This window comes from Boleophthalmus pectinirostris, unplaced genomic scaffold, assembly GCF_026225935.1.
Source record: "Boleophthalmus pectinirostris isolate CB_2022bp ecotype Guang Dong unplaced genomic scaffold, ASM2622593v1 HiC_scaffold_16, whole genome shotgun sequence".
Lineage (NCBI taxonomy): Eukaryota > Metazoa > Chordata > Actinopteri > Gobiiformes > Gobiidae > Boleophthalmus > Boleophthalmus pectinirostris.
The window spans coordinates 5,681,156-5,707,884 of record NW_026571095.1 but is presented as its reverse complement, the minus strand read 5'-3'; the positions used below and the strand labels follow the sequence as shown (position 1 = coordinate 5,707,884).

General features: G+C 41.5%; 1 protein-coding gene across 1 annotated transcript; it reads right to left on the bottom strand.

Moving 5' to 3' along the window:
* Positions 1–1,050: 1,050 nt before the first annotated feature.
* LOC110174808 (cadherin-1-like) lies at positions 1,051–25,571 on the bottom strand. The gene is made up of 17 exons (XM_055151490.1): positions 25,386–25,571; positions 21,996–22,084; positions 19,727–19,900; positions 19,508–19,567; positions 19,194–19,325; positions 17,831–17,986; positions 14,460–14,601; positions 13,624–13,796; positions 12,473–12,601; positions 12,203–12,386; positions 10,131–10,377; positions 9,738–9,883; positions 9,576–9,667; positions 6,710–6,773; positions 3,652–3,981; positions 2,494–2,582; positions 1,051–1,937 (listed from the first exon to the last, which is right to left on the bottom strand). The coding sequence occupies exons 1-17, from the start codon at positions 25,423–25,425 to the stop codon at positions 1,875–1,877; spliced, it is 2,310 nt and encodes a 769-aa protein (XP_055007465.1). The 5' UTR covers positions 25,426–25,571; the 3' UTR covers positions 1,051–1,874.
* Positions 25,572–26,729: the final 1,158 nt, after the last annotated feature.

Here is a 26,729-nt window from a genome sequence, read left to right as displayed (position 1 = left end):
ATATCGGCCAATTATATCGGTCGGGCTCTAGTCATGACGACATGAGAGTTGTTGTTTTTTTAGCGCTCAGTTGATGCAAATGAGTCATGTGATATTAAGTTTGATATATACGCGAATTTGTTTCAGCGTAAACGTACTCTTAAAGGAGAACAACAACCACACGAGTCAACTACTGAGCAAAACTAATGTTATGATATTTTTGGATTTTTATCTATGTTTATTAAAAATTAAGGTTTAGACCTGGTTTAGTCCTGGTTTGGACTTAGTTTAGTTCTGGTTTAAACCTGTGTGTGCGTGTGTGTGTCTCCTCTTCATTCTCCGCCGATGCAAGGGGCACATCGGCTCAGTGTCCGTTTGAGCTTCCTGCATCGATTACTGGGCTGGGGTTTCTCCTCTGTGCTCTGCTCCGAACTCATACTCCACGGAGCTGATCTCCTCTGTGATGGAGTCGACAATTGCAGAGGCCACTTGGAGGCTTGCGTCGCTCAGGCTCCTCTCCTCTTCTCCACTGATCTTCACGACCTCTGCCAACAGGATCTCCCTCACCTCTGCTGTGGCCTCTTGGACGCTGAGGCTGGAGTTGCATTTGTCTGTGTCTGTGTTTGTGTTTGTGAGTGTGACGTCACCAGAGCGTCTCAGTGAAAGGTACGGCTCAGGGTTTGGTAAACACAAGTTTCCAGAAAGAATAAGGATGTTATTACAGAAAAACAGATTTTTCAGCTCAGATTTAAGGACACAGGTGCTAAACTTCAGAGGCTTGGTGGACCCAGTAAAGCCTTAGTCACAATAAACCACAAGGGCGATTCACACGTACGGCTGCAGACATTTCTTGGCCCGTGGAGGCTCGTGGGTTCTGTAGAGGAGAGAGAGTTTCGAGAGTGCTTCTTAAGGCTGGTGCAAGTGTGGCTTGTGGGTCCCGTGAGACTTGTACGGGACCCTGGGAGAAATTTCGGCCATGTGGGGCATGCAAGTCTCCTGCAGGTCTTAAGACTGTCGTGAGGTAATAGTACGCCATACTTATCTTGGTTTTACTGAATGACTTTGATGAAATCGACTTTTGGACACAACTTTATTAATGACATTAAAAGTAGTTCTTTTGTGTTCATTTTAAAAATGCTTTTATATGTTCATGTCAAAGCTTTAAAATAACGCCAGAGAAAAAAAGAAAAAAACTAAAGTTCTCACTGATTGTGTGTGACCTGTTTCACCCAATCACTTTTTGATATTTTAAACCTTTAATATTTTTTCAGATTTGGTTTCTTCATTTAAATGTGTAACAAGTGAAATAAAACAAATACATTTAAACCATTTAAACCTTTATATATTGAGAACATGAAAAGTTGTGGCTTCTGGACACAAAAATGCCAACGTCACGTCACTGACCCATTTCTAAACCATTACTGCATTTACAACAGTCAGTGAATCCAATCAAATCTGCTCCTGAGGATTTTGAAATCCAACACAAGTGAATACAATCTACCAAACAAAAGACCTTTACACCACAAAAGAAACAAGAAATTCAAAGGGTCACATAGAAAAAAATACAAAGTGTAAACAAATCCAATGAAATGAGGGAATTCATATTTGTAGTAGAACAGGAAACAAATCAAAGTTTCAGTACGTTCCTTTTCAGAGGAGACGACACAACAGTTTTGTTGCTTTGGTTGAAACTCTTGAATTGAAAGCAGGATATTTTATTTTACAGCCACACGATACAATTTCACTCATTAAAGTCTTCATGGTTGGAAAATCTAGTTCTCCTTGGTTCTGAAAGTGGTTCTGATTTGGTTTTACTATTTCCCCCTTTTGTTTTGGGAAGATGAAATGCTGCTGAAGCTAAAGATGTTAATGATCCAGTCTGAAACTGGACCAACTCAGATCTGAACCCGTCTCACTCTCAGCTGGAGCCTCTCTCTAGCGCCGCCTCTGGCCCGGACCTGAAACAACAGGCACAAAAACAGGACTAAACCAGGTCTAAACCAAGACTAAACCAGGTCTAAACCAAGACTAAACCAGGTCTAAACCAGGACTAAACCAGGTATAAACCAAGACTAAACCAGGTCTAAACCAGGACTAAGCCAGGACTAAACCAGGTCTAAACCAGGACTAAACCAGGTCTAAACCAGGTCTAAACCAAGACTAAACCAGGTCTAAACCAAGACTAAACCAGGTCTAAACCAGGACTAAACCAGGTATAAACCAGGACTAAACCAGGTCTAAACCAGAACTAAGCCAGGACTAAACCAGGTCTAAACCAGGACTAAACCAGGTCTAAACCAGGTTTAAACCAAGACTAAACCAGGTCTAAACCAGGTCTAAACCAGGACTAAACCAGGTCTAAACCAGGTCTAAACCAAGACTAAACCAGGTCTAAACCAGGTCTAAACCAGGACTAAACCAGGTCTAAACCAGGACTAAACCAAGACTGAACCAGGACTAAACCAGGTCTAAACCGGGACTAAACCAGGACTAGACCAGGTGTAGAGTCAGTACCTTGCAGTAGTAGTAGGACATTGGGAGGATGTACAGGAGCTTCAACAGAAGAATCACCACGACTCTGATGATCAGGTCTGAGTCTGACTCTGCAACACAGCAGAACCCAGATCAGACCAGGACCAAGACCAGGACCAGGACTGAGACCTGAATCTGTATTTGGACGGAGTTGGAGTGTGTGTGTGTTCTCTCTGTGTGTGTGTGTGTGTGTGTGTGTGTGTGTGTGTGTGTGTGGGTGTGTATGGGGTGTGTGTGTGCGTGTGTATACCTCTCACAGAGAGCTGGAGTGTGTGTGTGTGTATAGTGTGTGTATAGTGTGTGTGTGTGTGTGTGTATAGTGTGTGTGTGTGTGTGTGTGTGTGTATATGTATAGTGTGTGTGTGTGTATGGGTGTGTGGGTGTGTATGGGGTGTGTGTGTATAGTGTGTGTATACCTCTCACAGAGAGCTGGAGTGTGTGTGTGTGTATAGTGTGTGTGTATAGTGTGTGTGTGTGTGTGTATAGTGTGTGTGTGTGTGTGTGTGTGCGTACCTCCCACAGAGAGCTGGAGTGTGTGTGTATAGTGTGTGTGTGTGTGTGTGTATGTGTGTGTATGTATAGTGTGTGTGTGTGTGTGTATAGTGTGTGTGTATATAGTGTGTGTGTGTGTGTGTGTGTGTATAGTGTGTGTAGTGTGTGTGTGTGTGTATAGTGTGTGTGTGTGTGTTGTATATGTGTGTGTGTGTGTATGTGTGTGTGTGTGTATGTGTAGTGTGTGTGTGTGTGTATTGTGTGTGTGTGTGTGTGTATAGTGTGTGTGTGTGTGTGTGTGTGTGTGTGTGTATGTATAGTGTGTGTGTGTTGTGTGTGTGTGTGTGTGTGTGTGTGTGTGTGTGTGTAGTGTGTATGTATAGTGTGTGTGTATGTATAGTGTGTGTGTGTGTATAGTGTGTGTGTATGTATAGTGTGTGTGTGTATAGTGTGTGTGTGTGTGTGTGTGTAGTGTATAGTGTGTGTGTGTGTGTGTATAGTGTGTGTGTGTGTGTGTGTATGTATAGTGTGTGTGTGTGTATAGTGTGTGTGTGTGTGTGTGTGTGTATAGTGTGTGTGTGTGTAGTGTGTGTGTGTGTGTGTATGTATAGTGTGTGTGTGTGTGTGTGTGTGTGTGTGTGTGTGTACCTCCCACAGAGAGCTGGAGTGTGTGGCTCTGAGAGGAGAAGTTGTGGTCAAACACCTGCAGGAGGTAAACACAGGTGTAGTTTCCTTTGTGGGCGTGGTCAGCGTCAGAGAACAGGAAGTGGGCGGAGTGATTGACGGCGGGCAGGGTGCGGTTCTGAGCGGGGGGCGCGGCGGGAGAGAGGAGCCGGAAGGAGCCTCCCGGGTACTGTGGCTCCACGGAGCATTTGACCCTGAACTTTGAGCCCAGCTGCACCCGCACCCCCTGAGGCTGGAGCTCGGACGCCCCGTCACTCACAGACACGGAGATGATTGGACGATTCAGGACCAAGTCTGTGGAGACACGTGATTGGACACATCAGTCTGTGTGCTTGTGTGATCTAACCTGACACTCATCTGGAGCAACTAGAAAAAACATCTGAGACAGAAAAATGTAAGATCAGACTTTTACCTGAACACACCACCTCCAGACCCTCAGAGGAAGAGGAGGAGGATGTAACAAGGGGCTTCAGACTCTTTTTTTGGGTGAAGACAACAGACCCTACGCCCTGTAGGGGCTCAGGCCTGACCAATAAGTTGTAGGAGAGCGTCTAAAAGATAATACCTCTATGTCACCACCAAGGAAAATTCCATTCAACATTCAGGGACAGGTCACGCACGAGGAAGTAAAAGGTTCAATTTACAGAATAAAGGTGATTTTATTCTATTATTTATATTATATTATTGTATAATAATAATAATAATAATAATAATAATAATAATAATAATAATAATAATAGCTATGATTATGATTATTATTAAGATATTCTTGTTATTATTAACTTAGGATCTTGTTTACAGTGAGTATGTATACATGCACATCAATAACCCAGTTATTAGCCATATCCCGATTATGTCAGTATTCAGGTTACTGTGTTTACATGTGCACTGAGAAACCTGGATACTCATATCCGCATATACATGATCAAATGGAGTATCCTGGTTTCTTGACATAATCTTACAAATGCGCAAGTGCAAAAATTAACTTAAATCAATTGAATAAACCAGGAAAAATACAAACCGTGAGCTCCTTTAGTATAAGAAGCTAAGGAGCTACGAGATCTCCCACAATCCACTGCACACATCAAACCAACAGATTCTTCTTTAAAATCTGTATAAATAAACTCAACTTTACAACATATAAACCAGAACCACTGTAGATCCACATCAGCCTGTTTGATCAGATCATTCAGCTCTGATCACATTTGTTTACATTTTACAGAAACAAAACTTAAGACCACATCGCTAATTAGCATAAACTGTTAGCGGTGATAAAAACAGCTGCTCCTTGTGCCGCTGATGTGATCAGCTTCTTTTGGACTAAATGACACGACTCAGTGGATTATGTGTGTTCTTTTTGTGACAGAAGGAGGTGCTGATGATGGTGAGTCTGTTCTGTGTGTGTGTTGTATAGGAGATAGTTCATGTTTTAGCTTTTCAGTGATCACACGAGTGCAGGTCGTACGAGTGCAGATTGTACGTGTGCAGGTTTAGCGCAGCTCTTTATTTTACAGTAATTTCACTCGTTTGGTCACTTTATTTATGTTGGTCAATTTCTTTATGTTGCTACTGTTGTGGTGAAAAGACTGGAAAGTGTCTTTTGGATGCATGCACACTCAACTTTATGTTGCAGTAACCGGGATACTGCGTTTACATGCCACAAGTATCTCAGTTACTATTGGAATAAACCAGCTACAGTAACCCGGTTTCTAATAACCGGGATACTGCCATAACCGGGATACTGAAACCAGAGTACTGCGTATACATGCACCATGAAGAAACCGGGATACTCAAAAAACCTGATCATAACCGGGTTATTGATGTGCATGTAAACACACTCAGTGTGTTGGTTAAGAAACAGTTATGGAATTACAAGGAAGTCAGATTATCAACTTCAAATTTAAATAAATAAAATACATTAAATAATAATAATAAAACAGTAAATCATTGTTTTTTGTTTCAATTTTAATAAAAAATACACACAAAATTGTCTGAGCTTTAAGTCATGTTCTAATGTTGTTATCTTAAAAACAGATTGGAGTTGTGTTTTGTTTCATCACAAAATAGTTTCATATGGACCATTTGCAGTTCAATAGTCTAAGAAGCAGTCAGATGCATATTAAACGGTGCATTGTGTAACTTTTCTGGTGGAGAGTCTGTCACCTTCTTGTTTTTACAGAGATGTCACTGCTCTGCCAGGAATGTTCCACAGTGTGACATTAAACATTTACATTTATTCAATTACAAGCGGTTTTATAGCTCAAAAATGTGAGCGGGGTCGCCTCTCCACAGATCTGACCTGGAACTTGGTCTGGTTTGGTCTCCATGAAGATAGAAATGTTTAATGCCATACTGTGGAACATTCCAGACAAAGCAACAACATCTCTGTGGAGAAAAGCGTTTGACGAACCCTCCACCAGAAAAGTTACACAATGCAGCATGAAATATTGATTAAAGGGATAGTTTAGTTTGGATAATCAAGAGTTCGCACCATGTTTTAGATATATTCTTATGTATCTTATACTAGCTTATATACTTATGGCTCTAAGTCTCTCGTTAGTTCTCTCACGTCGCGGTGGTCTGTGCATGTAAACACTGCCGAACAACTGAAGAAAGTGATGGATTCGTGCGCGGCTGTCACCTGGCGGCAGCGCGCAGTGATACGAACGGAAAGAAAATAGTGCCAAGTGATTATGAGGTCTGACTTTTTAGGCAACGATGGTTTTGTGATGCAAGTGTATCACTCTTTTAAACACATATTCTTTTGAGAAGAAAAATGCTTTATTTTAAGGTCCCCAGCCAACTTGCCGGACTACTTTTGTCAGCACCGAGCCAGTAACTCGGCTCACCGGTCACTGTCCGGGGTAAGTCAGTGTGGATGCACAACACTGCTCATGGGGATGACATACAGATTTATGTCAAAAATCCTGAACTATCCCTTTAAATACATATATTATATCCGATCAACATCAGTGTTCTGACTTTTGACAGTGTAGTGTGTATCGTGCAGCATGTTACTCACTGGTGTCGTTCACATGTGTGGTCCAGTTCACAAACCCAGGTCCATCTTTGTCTGTGATGTTCACCTGCACGAGTACGACAAGAATTGACATACCTACACACACACCTACATACACACACACCACACACACAACTACTAACACACATACTTACACACACACCTACATAAATACTTACACACACCACTACATAAATACTTACACACACACCCCTACATAAATACTTACACACACACACCTACATAAATACTTACACACACACCCCTACATAAATACTTACACACACACACCTACATAAATACTTACACACACCTACATAAATACTTACACACACCTACATAAATACTTACACACACACCTACATAAATACTTACACACACACCTACATAAATACTTACACACACACACACACACCTACATAAATACTTAAACACACACACCCCTACATAAATACTTACACACACTTACTTAACACATATACACCTACTACACACACTTACACACCTACATAAAACTTACACACACACCTACATAAATACTTACACACACCTACATAAATACTTACACACACACCTACATAAATACTTACACACACACACCTACATAAATACTTACACACACACACACACACACACCTACATAAATACTTACACACACACCTACATAAATACTTACACACACACACACACCTACATAAATACTTACACACACACACACACCTACATAAATACTTACAACAAACACACACACCTACATAAATACTTACACACACCCCTACATAAAATACACACTACATAATACTTACACACACACCTACATAAATACTTAAATACTTACACACACACACTACATAAATACTTACACACACACCTACATAAATACTACACACACACACCTACATAAATACTTACACACACACACACACACACACCTACATAAATACTTACACACACACCTACATAAATACTTACACACACACACACACACCTACATAAATACTTACACACACACCTACATAAATACTTACACACACACCTACATAAATACTTACACACACACACCTACATAAATACTTACACACACACCTACATAAATACTTACACACACACACACCTACATAAATACTTACACACACACACATAAATACTTACACACACACTACATAAATACTTAAACACACACACCTACATAAATACTTACACACACACACACCTACATAAATACTTAAACACACACACCTACATAAATACTTACACACACACACCTACATAAATACTTACACACACACACATAAAACTACATAAATACTTACACACACACACACACCTACACACACACACACCTACATAAATACTTACACACACACACACACACTACATAAATACTTACACACACACACCTACATAAATACTTACACACACACACCTACATAAATACTTACACACACACACACCTACAAAAATACTTAAACACACACACCTACATAAATACTTACACACACACACTACACACACTAAATACTTACACACACACACCTACATAAATACTTACACACACACACACCTACATAAATACTTAAACACACACACCTACATAAATACTTACACACACACACCTACATAAATACCTACACACACACCTACATAAATACTTACACACACACACCTACATAAATACTTACACACACACACCTACATAAATACCTACACACACACCTACATAAATACTTACACACACACCTACATAAATACTTACACACACACACACCTACATAAATACTTACACACACACACACACCTACATAAATACTTAAACACACACACCTACATAAATACCTACACACACACCTACATAAATACTTACACACACACCTACATAAATACTTACACACACCTACATAAATACACACACACACACACACACACACACCTACATAAATACCGACACACACACCTACATAAATACTTACACACACACACACACACCTACATAAAAATATACACACACACACCTACATAAATACTTACACACACACCTACACATAACTTACACACACACACACCTACATAAATACTTACACACACACACCTACATAAATACTTACACACACACCTACATAAATACTTACACACACACCTACATAAATACTTACACACACACCTACATAAATACTTACACACACACACACACACACCTACATAAATACTTACACACACACACCTACATAAATACTTACACACTCTTTGTGTCTCTTCACATGTTCACAAGTTTTGACTTAAATCTGCACAATCTGACTAAAAGTCCAGGATTAAGGATTAATCGCCTGCCCCAAATAGCCGCCTGGTCTCAAATAAATGCCTGGTCTGTTAAGTGAGTGAAACAAATAAATGCCCCGGATATGATTTGGTATTTTATGGTATATGTGTCCTCTGCTGTAAACTTTTCGTAGTCCATCACGAGTCATTCTCCGAGCTCCTGATGCGATGCATTCTGTTTATGCCACTGCAGTGAATTTAAAGAACATCATTTGAAAGGGCATCGGAAGTTTATTTTGACACCGTGTGCAAATTTCCTGTCCTTCCCTGAAAAAGCCTGGAGCCGCTCTGACGCTGCAACATTGGAACAGACGTATTTTTAACAGCGCATAGTGTAATGACGGCCCTTGATGTCACGTATGACACTGCTGGTGTAAACTGTCTAATTTGTTAAAATGTTTTTTTGTATGTGTGTGCTGTGGCGCGTACGTGCTCTTACACTTGGTGTGAATTGGGGATAAGGTTCATAACCGGACACTCGTGCACGTGTAAATGAACTTGTCACTAGAACACATTTAGTTTAGATGTAAAATAAAATAACGTTGGTACTGACCGTGAAGCTGCCGTCTTTGATGGATGGGACGTTGTCGTTCACGCTGATCAGTTGAATCTCCAGAGTCCCTGTTCCTGTGGCCGGCACCTCGTCTGGACCGGAGGACACATTACACTCACAACCAGGTAGTAGTAGTAGTAATAGTAGTAGTAGTATCCGTACCATCATCGTAGGCTCCGATCAGAGCTGTGTAAATGTCGCCTTCTTTCACAAACGAACTCTCTCTGTCCATCGGCGACTTCACCGTCACCAGACCCGTGTCTTTGGCCACGTTTAACCACCCGGCTGGATCACTCACGATCCGGTACCTGAGACACACCAAGAGACTCAAGAACCAGGACCGAACCAGGACTAAATCAAAGACTAAAATCAAAGATTAAACCAGGAATAAACCAACAACTAAACAAAGGACTCAATCAAGGACTAAACTAGGACTAAACCGAGAAATAAACCAGAACAAAACCAAAACCTAAACCAGTATGGTACCTGAGACATACAGGAAGACTCAAACAAAGACTAAACCAGGGACTATTCCAAAACTAAACCAGGACTCACATGACTGTCTGATTGCGTGCTGTATCAGGGTCGTAGGCAGTGTACAGGACCACTTTCTGGTCCACGGCCAGGTCCTCGGGTTGGGAGACTTTCTTTAAGACCGACTCAAAGATGGGCACCTCATTTATGTCCGTTACTGTGATGAAGACCGTCGCTGTGGACGTGGGCAGAGGGACGGCGAAGGGCACCTCGTTCTCCACGGCGACCAGCAGCTTGTGCCTCTGAGTCTTCTCGAAGTCCAGGCCCTGAGGACAGAGGAGATATCTTGGGCTGTGTCCGAATGTCCACCCTAGTCCCTAAAACCTCACCATTACTATACAGGCCCGCACTCTTTAGCGCCCCCTACAATGCAATCACTGATTCAGACTCTCAACTCACTACGTTCAGGTCATGTGACTCTGGCATCTGGATGAAAACAAGTCTAAAGGCTCTGATAAAAACTTTGATAAAACTTGATTTCTGTCATAAATAATGAACAGATCAGACCATTTATTGCCTAATAAGAATCACACAAGTTTATCACGGTGGATTTCACACAAACTGACTGACTTTTTTTTTTTTTTTTTTTGATTATTTGCTGTTTGTCTCACACCACTAAATGCATAATGCTTTATTTAGGCTACGTTCAGACTGCAGGGTTTAACGCTCAATTCAGATTTTTTTGTGAAATCTGATGTTTTTGCGAGGTCGTTCACATTTCCAATTAAATGTGACTTGTATGTGACTCCAGTTTGAACATTAAACGGCCCGAAAGTGTCCCACATGTGCACTGGAGACACAACGGCATCAACCGCAGCGAGCGTGCTCTGTGTTTACGGAAGTTGTCCAAACATGGACGCAGCATTGAGCATCTGGAGATTTTAAAGTTCTTCTCATACCAGAGCCAGAACATGAACAACTTACTTGTTTTAAAGAGATTGAGAAGGAGAAGGACGAGGTTTTTGGCCGTGGTGTTTTGTAGAGCAGTGGCAGCAGCAGTAACGTCCGTTGAAAGGAACGTGTGGATGTGGAGACGTAACCAAGAGTAGTGAGTGGTGATGTGCTTCGCTTCAGTGACACGGAGTTCATTAAAAATTTTCACCTACTTCAGCGCAGAATAGTGATGTTTGTGTCTTGTTGATAACGTGTAGGTGGATGAATGCACTTTGGCCATTCAGACTGAAGTCACATGTCAAAAGATCAGATATGTATCAGTTTCAGGAGCACATATCCAAGTGTCCTGGGTCACATTTGAAAAAGATCGGATCTGTGTCGTTCAGACTGTCATTAAAAGATCAGACACAGGATCATAGGGGCAAAAAATCAGATTTGGGTCACTTCAGGCTGCAGTCTGAACGCAGCCTTAGTCATGTTTTATTCAGAATCAGGATCTACAGAGCCATAAACCAGCGCTCTAATCTGCTTCTTTCAGTCGTGTTGTGTCCATTTCAACACCTTCCGCTGAACGGCGTTGTTTTCCCGACTCTCCCAGTGCACTGTGGTCTATATTGACCTCTCTAGTGATACCGATGCTCACAATGCACCTTTTCAAGGTGCATTGTAGAAAATTTTTAGTGCACTACTTTTTCACTAAGTGGACATTCGTACATCCCTGAAAATTCCGTGACCCTTATACACTGCACTAATTAGGGAATAGTGCAGACATTCAAACTCCGCCATAGTTTCAGAGGCAAGACTCTATAGAGCTCTTGATACTTTGCAGCTGGTGTCATCAACACTGGGGCTGTGTAACTGTAAGCACTGCTCTGTCTGAGAGTTTGTTAGCCTTTAATCTGAAATTTAACACAATCTGGCCAGAAAGAACCAACTGTTTTTCAGTTTATCACACTCACTTTTTTGTTGAAAATCAAACTCCTAAACACAACCATGAACACTCAGACTGATCTCAGGCTCCTGAAAATGTGCTCTTTAAATAACTTTTGTGTTTTCAGACAAGCTACACTGTTTAGAACACGGGCTGCAAAGTATCAACAGAGATTCTACATGTGTGATGTCCCGTGAATGGGCTTTATGCATCATTATTATTATTAACATAAAATCTGTCCCAAAAAAAGGCATTAAATATTTTTCCTTCGCCGTGGTGATGATGCCCTCCTGTTTGTTGACGCCTGTTGCCACGGCGAAGAGCCCATTCTGGTTGCCGTCGACGATGGTGAATTTGGCGTTCCAAGTGGAAGTGTGGGCTTCATCTTGATCCGTCACCAACATCTTTGCCACCAAGGCACCCTCCTTATTCTCAGGGAGAGTGGCTGTGAACTGAAAATAGACCATATAAGACCGGGGGACTCGACAGGAGGGGGGCAGGGGGGCTAGACCTCTGGAAGCCTCTCGAAGGGCCTCACCTGGCTCTCCGTGTAGATCGGTGGATTGTCGTTGCTATCGGTCACGGTCAAGATGACTTTGGTTCTCCCGATGAGTCCTTCTCCTACCATGTCGGCCGCGTCAATCTCCAGAGTGTACTTTGGGTTTTTCTGAAAGAGACCAGAACACAGAACATCTGTCACAAGCACTGGGCACACGCGGGCACTGGGCACACGCGGGCACTGGGCACACGCGGGCACTGGGCACACGCGGGCACTGGGCACACGCGGGCACTGGGCACACGCGGGCACTGGGCAGCAGATGTGACCACAGACTGTATATACAAGTGGACAAAGTGAGTGTAATGTCATCTAGAGCATTCGGCTCCAGTCAAATGAAGCTCAGTTAGCTGTTTAAAGACCGACAGAATCGTGCAGGTGCTGGTTCCCGCATGTAATATCAAACCAACTGATGTATTCACGCTGAAAATCAGAGCGTTTGGGAATCGGAATGTTCGTTCCCGACAGGAACGAAGAAAAACTTGTTTTTTCTTAGTGAACCGTGACAACATAGTGGACGAGAGCAGGTTCATCAAGTCACATGGGGGAAAATCATCAAAGAAAACCTGTGTGTGGAACATGGAGAAGAAAGAAGAGACAGAAGATTGAGCCGTGGAAAGAGGAGGAGAACAGATATTTAATGTGTCCGTGTTCGACCGGTAAGATTCATTTTTAAGTGCATTTTTAATCATCTGCTTGTTCTAATCACTTCTTCTGATGCTTGTAACCAAACACGGCTCTTGTTTGCCTTGAAAGATGTGCGGCTTTATGGAATTCTGTAAAACTTACTTATTTTGTTGCTTTTATCAAAATGGTTTGTGCATCCAACAGCACAAAGACAAGACAGCGGCTCTTTCTGCAACCAGCCTGTGCAGTGGAGGAGAGTGACGTAAACTGATCATCCCTGATTGGCTGTTAAAAAAACTACAAAAAAAAAAAAAAACCAAAAAAACACACATTTGTGCATCAAAAGCTGTCTGGAAAAGTGCTGTGGCTGCACCACACTGCCATCTGCTGGTTGTTCAGTGGATAGTGCGTTTGCATTCAAATCCAGTGGCGTTTATTGTGAATCTCAGCGTACGACATATTTGTATTGCGACATATTGTGAGTAGTGTCGTGTAAAGAGCCTCACCTCTCGGTCCAGTCCTCGTGCGTTCACTCGGATGAAGCCGGTGATGGAATTTATCGTGAACATGTCGGGTGCGGGAGACTTCGGCTCCTGGTCGATGATTCTGTAGCGGAGGTCGGCGTTCAGAGTCCCAGGCTGATCCGCGTCAGTGGCCGTCACCTGGAGGATCTCGAAGTCTAGAAAACAAAATCAGATTTGTAATTTAACAGGTGAAATATGGAGATGTTAGCGCTCTGCCTGGAATGTTCCAACAAATGTCCCATCAGGAGACAAGCAGGTTAATGCACTAAGCCAAGTTACAGGTCAGATTTGTGGAGAGGCGAGTACGCACATAAAATACCAGTTTTTTCAGGGAGTTTTTGAGCAATATAAATCCATATTTGAATAAATGGAAGATAGAGTTATGAGTTGGAGTTACTTTGTTTGGAGGCAGTTTGTGGAAAAAAGGTTAAAAATTGTAAGATGAAACACTGATTTAACAAAATAAAGGCATCATCTATTTTTATCAGTCTAATCAGTCTAATCATTATTCACTATTATGAAAATTAGACACATTTTTGCCCTTGTTTATGTTTCGGTTACTACTTAACAGTGATGGAATTACATCCAACCAGAAAGTCAAATTATGAACACCAACATAAAGTTTTTAAAAATCCTAAAATATAATAAGAATAATACATGTAAAGTATGTTTGAGTAAATGTGGAGTTTAACCGGTCAGATGCACTTTAACATTGAAAGCTATTTTTAAATGTTTTTAATAAGAAAAAAAACACAGTTAAATGATGCATAATCGATGTGAGGACGTATGTGTCTGTACTGTAAAGTGCAGATAGTTACTGAGGGGTGAAGACTCGGCCACTTCGCCCACGTAGGTGTCTTTATGGAAAACGGGGCGATTGTCATTCTGATCGATCACGATGACTTTAAGCTCCATGGTTTCAGCCTGACCAGCACCCTCTGCTACTGCATGAGCCTCAAACTGCAGGAGAGAGAGGAAAATAAGACAGAACAGGAAAGCGAAGGATGGGGTGCGGGCTGTAGTCCGTTTTCTGGGAGCTGTTGTTTTACTGAACAGATACTGTTCCCATCTAAAGCAGCGATAGCTCCTTCTCCTCACTGCTCCTTCCTCCTCTTTGGTCCTTGTAGTTGACCTAATGATGTGGCTCTCAGAGGTCAGCCAAAAGGAGGAGGAAGAAAAAAGGAGGTATTTTTGCCAAATTTCAGATGGAGGACCAGGTAAGTAGTCAGTCTGAATGTATTTAAATGAAATCAACTTAGCAAATAAAGTCTCTTTGTGGAGTGTGATCATGTAACTCAAGAATAACCAAAATAAACAGAACCCAGGACTTTGTGACTATGGGTGGGGGCTCCGTCTCAATCTACATTTGGCCCAGCCGGAAAGGGACCCCCCTCGTAGGCGCCTTATGACTGAAAGACGACCAAGAGTGGGGGTGGGAGGGTGGGCTCGAGTTAACAGAGACAAACTGGGTTGATGGGAAAGGCTGCTACTTATAGGCTTCTGGGAAATTAGAGGTGTGGTTGAGGTGAGTTGTGGTTCGCTGGTGAGAGGAGAGAGCGGCTGAGGCCTGGTCCTGCTCCTGAATCTCACTTCATCATATTAACTACATTTAAAGTGGAAAATGGGTCAAAATGACCTCAAACCTACTTTGTCACAGGTACTTTGCACCTGTAACTGACAAAAGTGTCTTAGAGATCGTCACCAGTCTGAGTTCATCCACATTCTGCCTCGACATGTTACCCACTAGATTTCTAAAATCCGTCCTCAACTATGTGAGCGAGTGAAACTGTTAACATGTCACTTCAATCTGGAACATTCCCAAGCGCGTTGAAAACGGCGCTCATTAAGCCTCTCCTAAAGAAGAGCAGTCTTGATGTCACAGGACTGAACAATTTCCGACCCATCTCAAATCTGCCGTTTTTTGACAAAGTCCTTGAAAAAACTGTTTACCAACAGCTTATGAACTTTCTCCAAATGAACAACTCCTTTGATGTTTTCCAGTCAGGTTTTAGAGCCAAACACAGGACTGAGTCTGATCTTATCAAGGTGACAAATGACATCCGCCTGAACACTGATGCAGGCAAAGTCTCAGTCTTGATCCTGTTAGATCTGAGTGCTGCTTTTGACACTGTCGATCATGGGATCCTCTTACAGAGACTAGAGGACTGGGAGGGCATCTGAGCTATTGCACTAAACTGGTTCAAGTCCTATCTAGAAGACAAGAAGTACTTTGTTGAAATTGTAAACTGTGTCTCAGATGACATGGCCCTGACCTGTGGGGGCCTCAGGGGTCGATCCTGGGCCCCCTGTTGTTCAATCTCTACATGCTGCCATTAGGCCAGTTAATAAGCAGCAATAATGTGTCCTACCACAATTATGCAGATGACACTCAGATCTACGTCTCTCTGACAGCAGGAGACTATGAACCAGTGGACTCACTCTGTCACTGCATCCAACAGATCAGTGTGTGGATGCAAAACAACTTTCTCCAACTAAACTCTGACAAGACTGAGTGTTTGGTCCACAGAAACAAAGAGACAGAGCATCACCTCCAGTCTCTCTCTCTAAAACCTTCAAAAAAAGATGAGAAATCTCGGGATAATAATGGACTCAGACTTGAACTTTAACAGCCACATCAAATCAATAACATCTGTAAATTTTACCATTGAAAAAACAGCAAAAATCAAAGGTTTACTGTCTAAAAGAGAGACCGCAGATTGGCAGCCTCGCTTCCGTCAGTCTGCCCCAGGGCAGCTGTGGCTACAGTAGTAGTTTACCACTGCCGGGTCTGGAGTGAAAGAATAATGCTGAATAATGCTCTGTAAAGTGTCTTTGAGTGGACAAAAAAGCGCCGTATAAAACTGATGCATCATTATTGTTATTGTCATCAGTAGGTTAGACTCCTCTCACTGTCCTCTCCAAACGAGCTGTGAGACGCTGCAGAACATCCAGAACGCTGCAGCTCGGGTCCTGACTCGACCTAGGAAGTACGAGAACATACGTCCTGTGCTCAGGTCTCTGTCCCGCCCCTGTGGCTCAGGTCTCTGGTGCTTGACCATGGAGAGATTGTACAAACAAAGTCCATCTGTGACATGTTAGTGCCACATGAACCAGCTGCACTATGAGGAGCTCAGGGACCGACCTCCTGCTCTAGTCCAGGTTTGGTTCTGGTTTAGACCCGGCCTCCTGCTGGTGCCCAGAGTCAGGACGAAACACAGTCAGTGTTTCAGATTCATGCAACTAAAAGCTGGAACATTCTTCCTGAAGATGTGAGAAGGGCCTCCAGTCTGACTCTGTTTAAATCCAGGCTCAGAACAGTTCTGTTTAGCTGCATACGACTGAAAGGTTTTCATTCTGCACTCTTCTCTAATTTTATCTCTCTCTCTTTAATTTTATGATGATTATTTATGTTTTGATTTGTTTTATTATGATTTTAATGTAATTCTTATTCTATAAAGCACTTTGAATGACTTTGTGTACAAATTGTGCTGTACAAATAAACTTGACTTCCTACTTTCAACGTAGTTTAATCTGACTCTTACATTAAAGTGAGGTAGTCACAGTGTAGTATTCAGTGCAGTAGTGCAGTACTCACAGTGCAGTAGTGCAGTACTCACAGTGCAGTAGTGCAGTAGTCACAGTGCAGTAGTGCAGTACTCACAGTGCAGTAGTGCAGTACTCACAGTGCAGTAGTGCAGTACTCACAGTGCAGTAGTGCAGTACTCACAGTGCAGTAGTGCAGTACTCACAGTGCAGTAGTGCAGTAGTCACAGTGCAGTAGTGCAGTAGTCACAGTGCAGTAGTGCAGTAGTCACAGTGCAGTAGTGCAGTAGTCACAGTGCAGTAGTGCAGTAGTCACAGTGCAGTAGTGCAGTAGTCACAGTGCAGTAGTGCAGTAGTCACAGTGCAGTAGTGCAGTAGTCACAGTGCAGTAGTGCAGTACTCACAGTGCAGTAGTGCAGTAGTCACAGTGCAGTAGTGCAGTAGTCACAGTGCAGTAGTGCAGTAGTCACAGTGCAGTAGTGCAGTAGTCACAGTGCAGTAGTGCAGTAGTCACAGCGCAGTAGTGCAGTAGTCACAGCGCAGTAGTGCAGTAGTCACAGCGCAGTAGTGCAGTAGTCACAGCGCAGTAGTGCAGTAGTCACAGCGCAGTAGTGCAGTAGTCACAGTGCAGTAGTGCAGTACTCACAGTGTAGTGGGACTGGACCTCTCGGTCCAGGGGCCGGGTCACGTACAGGATGCCCGTGTATTTGTCCATAGTGAAGAGGTGGACAGGAGGCAGGTTTGCTCCGGGGCCTGTGATGCTGTAGTAGATCACACGGTCTCTGTCGTCGGATGATCGGATCTGAAAATACATGAACACATTTACATACTGATACTTTACAGTGACATCATGCTGGGGGTGTTCTACATGGATGTCTCTGGTGGAATTTTCAGCAGTTTCCATGATGACACAATGCACAAAAAAGTTTTAAGATTGTCTGGAATCCAACTGGATTTCAGCATTGAAACGGGCAACCCAAACGAGAGACTCGTGTGAGGCTCATTCTGTTTTCTGATTGGATCATCGGCCTGAGAATCATAAATAAATGTGACATCATGTCCAGTGTTTTTGTAATTTTGAATAAATCAGCATTACAGTTCTGCCCTACAAAGGCAAAGATCTTAACTCTCCAGAGTGTGAGAATGTCCCTTTGACCTTATTTGTCAGTTCCTGTGTCTGCCTTTGTATCATGAGACAAAAATAAGGAGTCAGGCAAAAGCCAAAGGCAGAAACTGACATGGGCATTATTTGCCAGGTGCATCAGACTGACCACACCTACAGGAAGTAAGAACAGCTGATATATGACACGTATATCACGACACGTAGCAGCCGAAACATGTCAACAAGGTAAATACACTTGACTGTATTGTCTTTAAAAAGAATAAAAAGAAATCAAATTAAAGATGATTATTTGGTTGATTTTGCCCAGACTTCCATCCATTATAAGAAAAACCCCTCACCAAGGTCGAGTCCTCGTGTGTTTGTTTGAAATGATATAGAAGAGGTTTGGATTTCCTGTTTAGTGTTGATCAGGATCGTGTGGAGACACTTACAGTCAAACAGTTAGTGTCTACAGTACGAATAAATACACCAAATACTTTGACTTTAAAGATCATTGAAGTGTAATTGAATACAAAGGTTTATTTATTTAATGTGTTCGGAACCTCTGCCAAGGCCGCAACAAAAAGAAGGAGGTGAGAGGTTGGATTTTACAATAAAACTAAAAAATAAGAACTAAATCACAAACGAAACACACACAGTTTCTTCTTTTGGCCTTTGCACAACTCCTTATTTTAGGCTCATGATACAAAGGCACAGAACAGGAACTGACAAATAAGGTCAAAGGGACATTTTGAGCTCAATATTTTTGATGTATTTATTCCCATGATAAAAGAGCTCTCAGGAGTTGTTCTCAGTAAAAACTGTATTTAATTTGAACATGTTTACATCGTATCTGGGACACAGTCAAGTTTAACTTAAAATCAGCCTCGGTCTCCCTCCTCCTCACCTGAGACACTTTCTTGGGGAAAGGTCCTCTGTCATTTTCGGGCACGTTAATGTTAGGGATCACCCAGTCTCTCTTCCTTCTCTTCAGACCTTTAGTCGCTTTGGGAAAGTAAATGACCACATCCTCTTCCAGCTGAAAAAATGGATGTTTAAATTAAAATAAATCTAATATGAAGCTAACAAATGGGGCAGTATCAGAATCTCCTCCACAAACAAGAAAATCTCTGGTCTTATTCTGCATAAAAACTGCTCACTCTGTAAGTTTAGGCCTGTACAAACATGCTCTGAAATGTGTGAAAATAAAATGTCTCTTACAGATTCTCTCTTGTGGGGGCTGGGAGCATCTTCAACAGCAACAACAGCAACAGCTGGACTCTGAACGGTCAAATGGAGACTATTTGTTTAAATATCACACAAAAGTGACTCTTATGAGCTTAACATCATGTTCTAATGTTGTTCCTCCTCAAAACAGACCTGGACGAGGACAGATCAGGGAACAGCATGACACAGGCCTTTTAACAGTGAAATCCCTACCTCAGTTTGGTGTCCGTGTTGATGATGCTTCTCGTGGTTTCCCTGGTGATGCCCGTGGTCCCAGTTGTGCTGGTGATGCCCCTGGTGCTGCACTCGGGTGGAGGTGGTGACTTTGTCCCAGGCGTGAACGGAATAGTCCTTGTGTCCTTCGTGTAGAACCACATGTCTCTTCACCTAAAGATTTAAACAAAGAAAATAAATGAGTAAAAAGCAGAAAACGCCCGTGGACCACAGAGAGATTACACAGAGAAAAGGACACATGGGAATAGAAAAGAAAATACTGCATTTTCAGGACAATAACTCACTCTCAAGTCAACCAACCAAAAAACGCATAATGAAGAAGGAAAAACATACACAAGTCGCACTGGACTAAGTCGCATCTTCTGGGGAAATGTATTTTATAAAATCAGAGACCATGAACAGACATTTCATGTTGAAAAGCAACAGAACAGAACAGAGAACAACAGGCTAAATCAGCGTCTGGTATGTTAACGTAACATGAACAGTTCTTCAGATAAGTAGAGCATAAACAACAGAACAAGTTTACCAAACTCTCCATCTCACTCCAAATCACTAAAATCACTTTTCACGACATCTTTGTCTGTGCTCAGATAGAGGCGGTTGTGTTGCATGAAACTATGACATGAAGTGATAACACCAAGAAGGTCCTGCAAATGATTTAGATTATTTTGATTAGTTGCTGTTTTTCAGTAGCTAATGTTCAAGCACCCATTATTATTATTATTTTTTTGTTTTTTTGAGAGGGGGGTTGAGTTTTTTTGTTAGTTTTTTTGTTTTTTTGTTTTCTTTTTTTAGCACCCATTTGTGAACTTGTTCCTGTAGCTGCTGTGGTCATCTGGCTTTTAGCCCATGATTAGTTTTTTTTTTTTTTTTTCATTGCATTTGGAGTATCCTCTGCTTTTTGACAGTCCCACGACTTTCTCGCTCACTCCAAACTTTCTTTCTGCTGCTCGATTACAGTTTTCAGCTGCAGATTTCATCACTTGCAGTTTGAAATCTGCAGAATATGATTTTCTTTTGGGGGCATTTGTGTTCAGTCTTTCTCAGTCGTCTTCATAAGTTGATGTTTCAATTTTCAATTTTCACTGGTACAGGAGTAATAGGAGTAGCAGACCCTGGCACACAAGCCTAGAGCGCCCTCTCGTGGTTTTCAGTGGGAAAATAACAAACATGTTATATTATTTTAAATATAGTATAATATTGTTATATTTTATATTTTAATATATAAGTTGGAAACACCTAAACCATGAAAACAAAAAACAAAAAAAACTGTACTACAATTCAATGTAGAAAATCACAGGATATTGTCAAAAGAAAGTTTTGTAAAATGATTATCATTGTGGAATCAGAATCAGCATGTTAGTATCGTGACAATACGTCGGTAAAAGGTTAAGAGGCAGATCGTGAAAAAAAAATGAGAAGAAAAATAAAAGGAGGTTGCACTGAGTTGTAAAACAGAATCCCTCTGTCTGTGTCATCAACAGGAAAATCCAAAATGCAGACACAGTTTTTCTGATGCTTTAAACCTTTCACTAAATTAAACTTAAAAAAAATAATACATGTAATTGATGAAAGGTGTTAAAGAATCAGAGCTGCACTGTGCAGCTTCTCTGGTTGTGGTTACACTGTTACTGCTTTGCTGGGTTAAGCCAGGAATGTTCCACAGTATGGTATTAAACTTATTAAGTTAAATAATATAAAGAATGTTATAAGAATGATCGAGCCCTGCACCGCGTCAAAGCTTCTGCAGAGGCAGCAGTTCAGTGTTTAAACCAGCAGATGGCGCTGTAGAACAGTGTTAGAAATGTGACACACACTGAGGCCTCATCTACACATCACGACTGGACAATATTTATTTTTATATTATTAGTCTGTCATGTCCAAAAGCAAGGACTAAACAAGGAGTAAACCAGGTCTTAACCAAAACTGGAACGGAATTAAATCCATCTCTAAAGCTCTGTTCCACCTTGTGATGTCACGAAGTGGTAGTTTTCAAGTGAACAGCTCCTTTTATCTTTAGTTCAGTTCAGATTGGCAGTTCCAGGACTGAAATCATCCAAATGATTCTAGTGAAAGTTAGTGGAGCACTTCCTTTATTACCACATGACATCACAAGGTGGAACAGAGCGTTTGGAGCTTTGGAGAGTAAAGAGTTACTCAAACATGTGTTTATGAAACAAAACACAACTCCAGGTTTGTTTGTGATGAGGAAACTACATTAGGACGTTTGTTTTGATCAGTTTCTCACCGTGATCGCGCCGTCGGTCTGAACGGAGAATCTGGAGTCTTCACTGCTGAACACAAACCTTCTGTGATCAGAGCAGTCACTTAAAGCCACTGGAACAAACAGACAAACAGGAAGTGTGTTTTAAAATGTGAAAATTAAAGAATAAAAACACTAAAAAAACACACACAGAAACTGCAAACTAATGATGACTTTTTACCATTTTAATTCAAAGGTGCATTGTGTTACTTTTCTGGTGCAGGGTCCGGCACATTCTTTTCTCCATGGAAATGTTACTGCTGTGGAATGTTTACAGTACGACATTAAACCTTTCTGTCTTCATTAGACTTAGACAAACTTTACTGAAGAGAAAAACATAAATGAAAATAAATAATATAAATATACCATTGGCAAGTATTTGTTTCTAGTTAAACAATTTCTATTTATTATAGTCAAATTAATAACCTCAACTTAATTTACCATCTACTTAAAAGCAAAAACAGCACAAAACATTGTTTTAGATATATGTATATAAATTCAGGTATTAAGGGGATATGGGTTTAGAGATCTGAATCATCTTTATACACTATGTTATTTCATTTCACAGATATGGACCGTTTTTCAAGCAAAAAGTGACCATGACAATAAATTTGGCTTGAAAATGGCCTTAAAATAGGAAAATAGTATTAAAATGACATTTTTTTAATCAATTCAAGTACAAAAAGTGTCATTATACAACTATTGAAGACAAAAGGACGGGGGATACAACCTTTTCTCTTTTTGGCAGGGGCTATTTTGGACTTATTTATTATTTTATTCTTATTCTTATTTTATGTTCATGATTATTGAATTTGTCTGATTAACACTGTTTGGTGTTGGGTGTTAAATGTGTAATAATAAAGAAACTGGGTTCAGTATACTATTTATGCACAACGGAAACACATATTCTACCAAACTGGTCAATAACATTAGATAAATGTTCTACAATGGGCTCAATAATCCTGAGTAAAGCTTCAATTCTGTTTTTTTTTTTTCTCACAATAATTCTAATACCAACATTTAATGAGAAGTTCTATAATCATCATTTTTCTACAATAATATGATTTGTCCATCCATCCATCCATTTTCTTCCGCTTATCCGAGGTCGGGTCGCGGGGCAACAGTCTGAGGAGGACCTCCCAGACTTCCCTCTCCACACACACGTCCTCCAGCTCTTCCAGGGGGACCCCGAGGCGTTCCCAGGCCAGCCCAGAGACATAGTCCCTCCAGCGTGTCCTGGGTCTTCCCCAGGGCCTCCTCCCGGTGGGACATGCCCGGAACACCTCCCGAGGGAGGCGTCCAGGAGGCATCCGGAACAGATGCCCGAGCCACAACTGGCTCCTCTCGACGTGGAGGAGCAGCGGCTCTACTCCGAGCTCCTCCCGTGTGACTGAGCTCCTCACCCTATCTCTCAGGACCAGGCGCTGGATTTGATGATCTGTATTACATCTGTTCTATACAAAACCTGGACTATCACACTTGCCTCCAACACACATTCTTGTTCACACTGGACTTGGTTTTAGTATTTTGTTTTTTTCTTTATTTTCCATTTGGTACATTTTCACTCGTTTTCTTCAGAGTTTTATTATCCTTAACTGATTTGTGGGGAAGCTGGCCAAAGTAGTCGAAGAGGGAGGCATACGGAAAAATGTCCCTTTACCAAAAATTTTTTATTTCATCCTTCACCGAGTTGTGGGCAAAATGAAAATACATATTTACAAAAAATAACTGTGCTTAAATAAAGCAAAAGCAACAGAAATTAACGGAACAAAAGAAAATACCCCACGTGCACCCGGCTGCACTGATGGGGATTCCCCTGACTGGTTCAACTGCTTCCCTTTTATACTGCCCAGAAAGGAAGTCTCTCGCCCTGGGTTCTCCCCAACTCACAGGTTAGTTGGACTTAACTGTTTGTTTGGTGTGCAACATAGAATTCTTGGCTGAGGGCTTCAATCCCCTTTAAATGAAACAGTGCTCCAAATAAGCTAGAAACACTGAAACCAATTTCATTAAACAAAAAGAACTGAATCTGTGGCTTCCCTCCACATGGACGGGGCCAACACCTCTCCCAGAGCCTTTAAATATGACTGCCGATACTCACGCCCCTCTTTGTCTCCAGACCATGTGCAGTCACAGGTGAGGTGGTAAATCAATAAGCAAATGAATAGATATAACCAAATAAAATGAATTTAAAGTAACTGTGTGCATAGTGATTAACTGAACTAAACAAAGACTAAATAAAACAAACCCGGGATGGTATTATTTAGCTGTTTAGTTGACTTGACATAGATGTAAATGAAATAAAAAAGTGAAAAAACAGGGACAAAGGCCCTCTTTGTCACATGATTGTAATTTTTTATTTTATTTTATTGTTACCACATTATGCTCTTTTTAACCCTAGTTTTTAGGCCCTGTTCACATGTACACGGGTATTTTTAAAAACAGACACATTTTGTACACGCAGACGGCAAACTCGCCTCTGAAAATGAATCTTTCTAAAATCTCAGGCTACAGTGGAGATTCTGGAAACTCTGGTTTGGCGTTTGTGTGTAAAGTGAGACAAACAGAGTTTTAGGAGCTGACGCCAAAAGTGCGACCAGTGTTTCCCTTTAGTGATGATGATGAGGAGGAGGAGGAGGGTGATGATGATGATGAAGCATCAGAGCATCAGTCACTGTGCTGAAACACTTTTCATGTGTTTCATTTGCACACAGCTGTTGCATCAGGTCCATGACCAGAGACTAATGAGGCTTTATCAGATCTGTGGAGAGGCGAGCCGCTCACTAATGCACCATTTTAAACATACTCGAGAGTAAAACTTAACAACTGTAATGAAATAAAAGCTACAGGTTTGAATCTAATCCAGGCGCCGCCCAGAGGCTCGGTGTAGTTATGACAGCGCTCGATGGAGGATTTATGCGGCTCGATGTAAACGAAAACATTTTTGAAAACGATGCCGTGTGCACGATGTGATTTTGGAAAACAGAGGGAGGGAAATATTCGTTTGTCAACACCCCGGCTCTGTGGAAATGTAGCCCCAGACTTCTGGCCTCAGTAAATCTGCACATTTAACACCACACACATATTCTGGTGAATGATGGTGAATAAAACATGTCCCAGTGTCTCAGTCTCCAAACAGGTGTTAGAGCAAGAGCACAGATGCCGTGTGGAGCTTTGACACACAAATACTGACGCCAAACCAGCGCTGGGACGACACCGACGAGCCACGACACACTCCGACATGATCTGACTTTAATATATGAATAACTGCCTGAAGACTGACACAAGAGATCACTTTTTAAAATAAAACCACCTCAAAATAACAGATTTTACAGCAAATAAAGTCTGTGAAGAAGAAGAAGAGCCAGAACTCACCCCAACACCACAGGGACTGAAGCAGCACCCTGAGAAACATGTTCGAGAACCAGAACCGAACCAAGACCGAACCAAGATCGAATCAGGACTGAATCAGGACTGAGTCTGGTCTGAGTCTGGTCTGAGTCTGGTCTGAGTTTGCTCTTTGAGAGTCTTGTTTCTTAACATGTTCCTCTATCTTGATGGTTTGTGTTTTTCTCGTAATATGTGAAACTAGTTGAAAAAAACACAAATACTTTGTCATTCTGTCTCACACTTGTCGGTTGTCATTGCAACCAATGAGCCAATCAGGAGCGAGACTGTCAAAAGTAAAGCCCTCAAACATGGATGACATGTCCAACCTCCTCAGGCGTGTTTCTGATGAGGAACAGGGTTAAAACATGAGACACAGTAAAAAACATTTATTTTTATATAATTTTTTACCATCTTTAAAATGTAAAAACAAAACTCGTTCATTTTGAGTTTTACTTCAAAAAAGTCTGTAGTTTCACTTACCCCCAAAGTAAACCCAAAGTACATGTGTTACTGTGTGTGAAAAGAACTCTTATTCTGTGTGCACTGAGTTTATTCAAATCATAAAACTTCAAATAAACGACTGAAAAATAAAAACCAATTATTTGCATGTGTAAAATACTTGAGTGTCTCCGCTCAAGTCTTCATTTTATTAGTACTTTTTAATATGTTTTCAGTGGCTTTTACCACAGCTCCTGTGCTCGACCTTATCTTGAATTAGTTCTTCATTTTAGCACAACTCGGTCAAACCCACAGTGAGCAGAAAGTAACACTGACACGGAGGCTGAGCGCTGCACTACCACAAAAACAACTCTTCAAAAATGACCCAGAAAGGAGTTGAAACGAGCTCTTTACAGCCTCAATGATCCTGTAAACCCCCACACACCCCAGAGCCACAGGTACAACGCCAACACTCACAAGTGTAAGGCCCAACGGCACAGGGGAAACTCTGTCCCCTTTACACGGGACATTGTCCAAATAGGCTGGGAGCCAGGTCCACTGGTGCAGGTACATGTTCTTTTTTTTACTATTACTTCCTGTTCTCTTAAGGTCGACCCCCAACTCGGCCCCGTTTGGTCTCAGGGCCAAAAAAACACCCTACTTAAAGCTGCTGGTGAAATGATGTAAGTGTAAATATTAATAAGGTGGTGCAACTGCATAAATGGTCAAATAACCTAAAATGTTGCATGGTGTTTCCTGCAGGGATGTGACAGGATGTTGGTGCGTTGGACAAAATTGCACTTGCTGTGACAAAATGCAGTTTATTTCTGAGCCACTTTAAGATATATTAAAGTAAATGATAATACAATGATGACAGTGGTTACAGATTTG